Here is an 8,043-nt window from a genome sequence, read left to right as displayed (position 1 = left end):
ACCGTCAAAAGGTTGTCGATAGTTTTTTTTTGCTTGACACTGCTCTGAAAGCACAGGACGAATGCTTTCCCAACCTCTATAAAACTTTTGATGGATCCTAACTTTAGGCGAGAGAACCATGTGGTCGCAATCCGTTGCAGAGATCCGGGGGCCCTGTAAGAGACCGCATCACCTTTTTTATAGATGGTCATCATGGCGTTGAAGTAGTTGATGTGATCATTAGGATCTGTGGTCCCACTGTAGGGTATAAATTTTGGTGGTTTAAATCCGCACGGTAAATTAACGTGTCTACAAGCCGATCACTTAGAGGTCCAAGGAAAACATTGACTAGCAAGCGTCAATGCCATGAGCCAACATCATCACCCTCTCCTCCACCATCTCCATCATTCAGGGATGGGTCATACCATAGTTCTTTGTTCGAAGAACACGAGTTTGACAAATTTTGATTTTTGAGCTACCACAACTAACAAAAATGGAATGCATTCCATTTGAAGAAGATGAAAAATGGGAAAGAGATCAATGTCGATGACCTTAGAAAATTCAAGGTCTATGAGAGGTTTAATGCCCTAGGTTGGGCATCGATGTTATCACCCCAACTTCCTTGCTACGCAAATTTGGTTTGACACTTTTGCTGCAACCTTGCCACTGCAAGCGATGAAGAGCATCCAAGCTATCGTTTGAAAAGCCGAGTAAAGTTGGTTGACATTGTACTCACCCCTCATTGTTTAGCTGCCGTTCTAGGTATTGCTATCAATGGAGAGAGGTTCTATTACAAGCTGAGGGTTGATACTTCAGATGTAATTTCCTTCGAAACCCACAGGCTGGTGTTCTAGACTCTCACTGGCAGGGATAGGATTCCAAAGTCTAAGGTCGAGTATAAGTCTTTAGCTAGGATTCTGAGTCGGTGTGTTCAGTACAACATATGCCCCAAGGATGGTCACCAAAGTGGCATTGCTATGTTGGAAGCTTACATTACTTACTATCTGTATAAGGTAAGTGAGGGAGGGCTTGAGATTTGTTTGTCTTATCTCCTCATGAAGATCATGATGTCCCATGTCCGAAACCCAGAGGACGGTAACTTACCCTATGGAAGACTTCTCTGTCAAGTCTTCACTCACTTTAGGGTTGATTTCACTTGGGAGGTCGTAGGAGGTGAAGGAACAAAACCAATTAACAATGCCTCTCTTAAGAGGATGAGTATGTTTGATCTCTCTGGGTGCGATGAGGAAGAAGAAATTCATGAGTATGACCCTATAAGACTGGGGCACAACGAGTAGATGTTTCTGCTGGAGGTCATGCATGGGCTTCATCATCACATGCACAACCATCATCTGGGAATTATGGATTGGAGGAGGTGATGAACCATTTCAACAGTACTGGTACTAGGTTTGAAGAAATGTCTAGTATGATCCAGCATGGCTTCATTGATCTCTGAGGGGCAATGACTTCCCTGGGTGGAAGAGTGGGTACCATAGACCAAAGGTTGAACTTTTGGGATGTTCACTTCAAGGTTAATTTGCATTCGTCACAGTCCTCACAAGGCCCGCCACAAGTGTAGACCTAGGTCTTAAGTCTTAGAGTTTAGGATTTCAATTCAATGTTTATGTTTTATAATCTTCTTTATCAGTTGTATTTCTTTTTATGTTACGTTTCGGAAGTAGTACTTCTAGTTTCCCTTTCCTCTTCGAATGTAAAAGCTTATGCTCTTCAATTTATGATATTGTCGGCTTTTTCACTTGACTAGTCTCCTATTGCGATCATTTATTTCTTTATATGAGTTTGTTTAAAATTTTTATTTCTTTGGCTCTAGACACCATCATACATCCTCTGTTTGTGAGTGTAAATGGAGCTTCTTGTTCTGATACCAAGTTCTGTCACACCTCAGACCCGACCCCTAAAAGGGTTCGGTAAGTGACCTGGATACCCCACAGTATCCAATCACCTCCAGGATCCAAAAGCAGTAAATACACCTCACAAAGCATATGCCAGGGTAGGAAAGATAAAAAAAAAAATAATCAGAGTACAATGAAAGACTAAATTACCCAAAAGGACTTATATTTACAATTGTTCCCACATCCTGTGTTATATCATTTACCTAATCTTTCGCACTGTGGTTAAAGCTTTACAATAGTCATTGTGAAGTTTTGTTGCTCAAAAGTAAGTAAGTAAACTTTACAAAATATCTACAGTAGATTCCTATCTACCAAAAAGAATGTTTTCAAAACATTATAAAGAAGAAGGTGTCCAACCCATCAGGTTGCGGGAGGGACTACATCTAAGGTATGGTTTTATTTTTCTAAATTATTTGATGTGGAGTTGATTCTTTCCTAAGAGGTAAGGAGCCGAGTTTTAGTGTGGCAGAACTTAGCTAGCTTTAAAAACCTAGGTGGAGTCATAACTGGCATTTTACCTTACCTAATTGTTTGGGAACTTTGGCAGGAAAGGAACAATAGAAGACACAGTGAGGATGCTCATACTGCTGGTACTATTATTGGAAAAATAAAAGATTGGGTGAGACATATTCCATATCCTTCGAAGTTTAAACACTTGGCCACTTTAAGAGAAGGTTTAATATTAGATTGCTTTGGTGTTAAGGCTACTCCTATTAAGCGGAAACTCCCCATTCCAGTTTATTGGTGCCCGACTTTTGTCTCTGTTAAACTAAATTTGGATGGTGCATACAAAGGTAATCCTGGCCTAAGCAGCAGAGGAGGTGTTATTAGAAATCAAGAGGGAGTCGTTTTGGTGGCTTTCTCTAACTTCTATGGGGAATCCACTAACTCGATAGTTGAATTAAGAGCTTTGCAGGATGGATTGAAATTGTGCTTGGACCTAAGCTTTACGGAGTTTGTGGTTAACTCAGATTTGGCTACTACAGTTAAAATGGTTAACCAGAGAAAATCTAGTATCTTAAAGGATGGTATTGGTTCCAAAAGATTATGATTCTATAAAATTCCTATTATCACCAACATGTGATGTAGTCCTCGACTGCTCACCCATGTTAGCAAGTGAAACCCCTACATGAACAATGCCATGTATATCACCATTAGCCTTGGGAGCAAAGACAATCAAGTCGTCTTCCCTATCAAAGTCCTCCAGGGCATTCTCCCTATCAACCGTGTTCCCCAAAGGATTCACCCTATTAATCGTGTTTTCCATAGGATCCACATGTTCAGCCATTTTCCTGGGTGTCCCTTCACCTCCTTCATGATTCACAGGCGTTGAAACTCTGACATGCACCTTGTCATTCAAACCAGCACCATTGCGCAGCTTCCTTTTACGGCACTGATCAACACAATGCCTAATCTTCAAACAGCTTTCACAGACAAGCGGCAACCTCTCAACCTCCACCTTTTGAAAAAAACCAGCAAATCCGCAACCAATCCAAATCTGATCTGGGGGAGCCACACAAAAATCGATTTCAACGCAAGCCCTTGCTGCAACAGTGCGAGTACAAGAGGCAGTAGCACTATCCACCTTCAAAACTTTGCCAATAGCCCTACTGACCAATATAGCCTTCTCTCTTCATGAAACACTATATTGGCTTTTCCTTATTATCTCAATCTCCTTCACTAAGCTTTCCTATATTATGTAGATATCTTTCTATTGTAACCCATGTGTGATAAGGAAACTAATTCTATCATCACATGTGGGATTCTTCTCTTTCTATTGTAACCCATGTGTGAGAAGAAAACTAATTCTATTATCACATGTGGGATTCAACCTCTTTTATCCTATATATATATATATATATATATATATATATATATATATATATATATATATATTCATGTAACCGATTCACCCAAATTAGTGGAATATACAATTACAATCCCAAATGCTCACATGGTAATCAGAGCCTACTAGCTCCAATGAGTGTTCCTCCTTTTTTTTTCTTTTCTACTTCTTCTCTACCATGCCGAGCGAGGACACCATCTCTGATTCAGGCACTATTGATCTCCCCACCGCCTCCCCCTTTGGTGTGCCATCTTTACATTATGCACATCATTATATCTCCGTCAAATTGACCTCCAAAAATTATCTCTTTTGGCGCACTCAACTGGAACCCTTCCTTGACGGGCAGGGCCTGCTTGGCTATCTCGATGATACCACCTCTTGTCCTACTGAACCTGCTGCCGCTCAGACTTGGCACCACCAAGATGCTCTTATTTGTGGTCTTCTTCTCTCTTTACTCTCAGATGAGGTTTTCCCCCTCATCCTTGGTAAAAAGATGAGTCATGAGATATGGGACACTCTTCATACGGCTTACTCTTTGCTTTTTGAAAGTTGTCTTATGTCTCTCATGATGGCTATGCAGGATATTGAACAAAAGCCCAATGAGACTGTTTCTCAGTTTCTCCAATGCGCCAAGACCATCTCTGAAGAACTTAGTGTTGCTGGTCATCCACTTCGACAAAGTACCTTCAACTTACATGTCTTTTGTGGCTTGAAGAGTGAATTTGGTGATATGATCTCTTCTCTCCTCACATGTACCACTCTGATTGACTACGATGGTCTACTGTCCATGCTTCTTAGTCATGAATTTTTACATGGCGCCAAACTATCCAAGCTGTCTGTTACTGACTCCGGATCTTCTGTAAGTTCTCCATCAACAAATCAAGTCCAACGTACCTCCCTTGGAACTGATTATCGTCCCCCTTCTTCTGGCCGTGGTGGTGGTACCCAATACCGTGACCGTGGTGGTCGTGGATGCTACTGTTGTGGTGGTCACACTCAAGGGTTTTGCCAATGGTGCCATTGGTGCAATCACAATACACATGATACTGCACAGTCAGTCACCCTCACTGTGTAAGCAAACTCTACAGAATAAATCAAATAAATTATATTAATAGACTTTAAAATAATGAGAAAAAAACTTTTTAATTTCTCACACATGCAATGTGGCCAATGTGGAAGCAACATTGTAAGCTATTTTTTGCCATTTGGAGCAACAATTTTACCATTTAACAGTTGGATTACGAAGAATTCTCTTAGTTGTCTACAGATAAATTTAGAAATTCATGTAAACTATATAGTTCACCATATTCCACTACCACCGCCACTACCGCTGCTTGAAATGCGACCCAAAGTACTTACCTCTTTTTTTTTAAATCAAGGTATCACTAGTTTTCTATCGGAGAGTGTGGCCTACACCAGCATTCTCATGTCTCTCTCTCTCTCTCTCCTCAAAACAAGGGGTAGAGGGTTCTTTTCATATGCGGAGGAGAGAGATAGACTCATGGGAGTACTGGCCTACTCCCGTACAGAGTTTTTTTCCCTTAAAGTTTTTAAATAACAATTGAAGGGTGTGTTTGTGTGTGTGTGTGTGTGTGTGCGTGTGTGTGTATGTGTGTGTGAGAGAGAGAGAGAGAGAGAGAGAGAGAGAAAGAGAACCTGGTGTGTTACACCCACACCCTAAATATCCCCTTATACCCCGGGGCAATCCAAACCTTACCTAACTGGTAATGCTTTATGGCCATGGTCAACACTGATGGCTTTGAACTAAAAATATTATAATAACAACCCCCTTGAAGACCTGGAAGTGTGGGCCAAAGCCCCGCAATTTTCCTTGAAGTTTGGGCCTTGACAGCAGCACCGGAACCACAAATGGACTCACTCTTACTGAATCCACTCGAGGATCTGCCCATGCTGTCATCTGCCTTTTTAGATTATTTTCCTATAGGACCCACATCCTCGTGTCCCGAACACCCTAATTGAACCATTGGACCCTGTGGACCCCTACCCCTACCATTTATTGGTCAGGTGGGACCCACAAAGCCTAACTTAGGGAAATAATGGGTTTTTATAACTTAACTAAAACCAAACAAGACCTAAAGGCTAATAGGTCTAAGTGAGGCTTGGACCCAACCCAAACAGACCCTAACTAACTAAATGGACCTAAGGGCCATGACTTGGACCAAACATGGCCTAAGACCTAACTAAAACCCATTTTAAGCCTAAGGACCAAACTACATTCTAAGACCCCTAACCAAACACACCCTAAGGTCCCTTCTACCCCTTAAAGATAAGAAATCTCTCCTATTCACTTATCTCTCCCCCTCCCTAACAAATCGTGGAGGAGAAGAGACAAGAGAAGGAGAAGGAGGAGGAAGGAAAGGGAAGAAGTAGAAGTGGAAGAGGAATGGGAGGGGAAGGGAAGAAGATGGGAGCTATGCCAAAATGGCTGGCTGCCCCACATCTCCTTCTCTTGCTGACCGGATAAAGAAGGAAGAAGAATGTGAAGAAGAAGAGATGGAAAGGAAGGGAAGAGGCCAAGGGGGCTCACTTAGCCTTGGATTCCACCTCTCCATTAGAGGATCTCACCAAGGTAAGCTCCCCAAACCTAGCTCTCCCCCATTTCCCTTTTGTTTTGGTAGATTCCTTGAGGTTGGACTGACCTAGAGTTCCATTTAGGACTCAAGGTGAAGCTCGATCCCCAGTTGGAGCTCTAATGGAGTTTACCTAGGTCTGGTTTGGACCCCTTGGTGCTGCATTTACAACCATTGTTGGTGAACCTTGGTTTTGGACCTTGAACCTAATCCTTTGACAAATTTGAGACCCAAACCTTGTAGGATCTTTAATCCATGAGGTGAGCCTAGGTTCTAGTGACCCTAGGAAGGCTTAGACACCCCTCCCCTGTTCCTGAGATCTTGGGACACTCCAAGCTTCAAGCTGGAGCTAAAACTCTTAGAAATCTTGAAAGGGACTGCTAGTGGACAAACAACCGGATCCATCTATCGTGGTACCGCCCCTCAGTCAGCCTAGTGCAAACCCTGCGTAATGGCCTGAGCGAACGAAGGCACGAAATTCACTCTGTTTGCCTTCGCCCGGGGCTTGTTGCTCTCGGGTCTGTCTCAAGAAATTGAACGGATGCAGGGGTGGACCTAAGAAGCACATCCGCCCGTGGATCTGCTCTCTTTTATGATTGTCTTAGGTGTCGAACGGATGCCCACCGGATCCAAGTAAGAAGTTCTGCTCATGGGTCCACTCGCTCTGATTTTACCTTTTGACATGAACGGAGTCAGGGGAGGATTCACCTCTGCTGAGACCCCCCATGAGTTTGCTCATGCTACCTTGGTTGAAACTTGATTTTAACCTTGGGGGCCTAGCTTGAGACCCTTCTGTACCTATTTTAATGATTTCTTTTATATGTTTAGGCTCATGCATCGGTGAGATTCATGTGAACTACGTCGGATGCCACCCGATGTTCGGTGAGATTCATGCCAATCATGTCAGGCTACACCCTTGTTAGGTGAGTAGGTTCTGGGTGACTTTGTTGGGTTTGAATATTATAAAATTGTCAATCTTAGGCATGCTATGGTATATTTATAAGCATGGTGCACATTTGCATTTATTATCTCAACTGTGATATGTTATGAATATGATAGAATGCTCACCATTGTATCGGGCTACGGTGCTAGATGTGCCGGTACTAAAACCCGTACTGGAACCTAATTTATTTAAATTATGAAAACTACTATATGTCATCCTGATCTGTATGTGCCATGCCGTGCTGGTACCCGGGTACTAGATGGAATGGGACGTTGATGCACCCAGAATACCTCTCGGGATGATAAGACTTGCATATAGTATATCTGCGGCTAGGTTGCTTGTTCCCTTATGCTAGGACCCTTGCCAACAGGGGTTTATATGTTGGATAGTCTGAGCACCTGTGGTCTATGGAGGTGGGAGAGGCCAGGACAGGGGTAGTGATGGCTATCGGGGTCTGCCACTGGGTGATCATAATGGCTTCTACCGGCATAGGTCCCCTTGTGATAATTGAGGTTTCACTGGGGCGATAGGATAAGTGACCCTCAGTATCTCCCGAGTTATCATAGTAGCATATACTTGACCAATAGAATTATGTGCTAGGTGGAAAATGAATCTAACATTAGCATGCATCATTCTGCTTGATATTGTTTGTGTGATGTATGCGCATTCCCCTTTGCTCCCTCACTAGCTAGTATAGCTAACCCCGTTGTACAACCACTTTTAAGTTTATATGTAGACAACCTCTTGATGAGCACCGTTGGATGCAGATCA

At 42.7% G+C, this 8,043-nt stretch overlaps 1 protein-coding gene across 1 annotated transcript; it reads right to left on the bottom strand.

Moving 5' to 3' along the window:
* Positions 1–2,937: 2,937 nt before the first annotated feature.
* LOC122665488 lies at positions 2,938–3,529 on the bottom strand. Its single transcript, XM_043861641.1, has 2 exons — positions 3,508–3,529; positions 2,938–3,437 (listed from the first exon to the last, which is right to left on the bottom strand). The coding sequence occupies exons 1-2, from the start codon at positions 3,527–3,529 to the stop codon at positions 2,938–2,940; spliced, it is 522 nt and encodes a 173-aa protein (XP_043717576.1).
* Positions 3,530–8,043: the final 4,514 nt, after the last annotated feature.

This window comes from Telopea speciosissima, chromosome 6 (genome assembly GCF_018873765.1).
Source record: "Telopea speciosissima isolate NSW1024214 ecotype Mountain lineage chromosome 6, Tspe_v1, whole genome shotgun sequence".
Lineage (NCBI taxonomy): Eukaryota > Viridiplantae > Streptophyta > Magnoliopsida > Proteales > Proteaceae > Telopea > Telopea speciosissima.
Note: the sequence above shows the minus strand (reverse complement) of the source record. Positions and strands in the feature narration are given on the sequence as shown.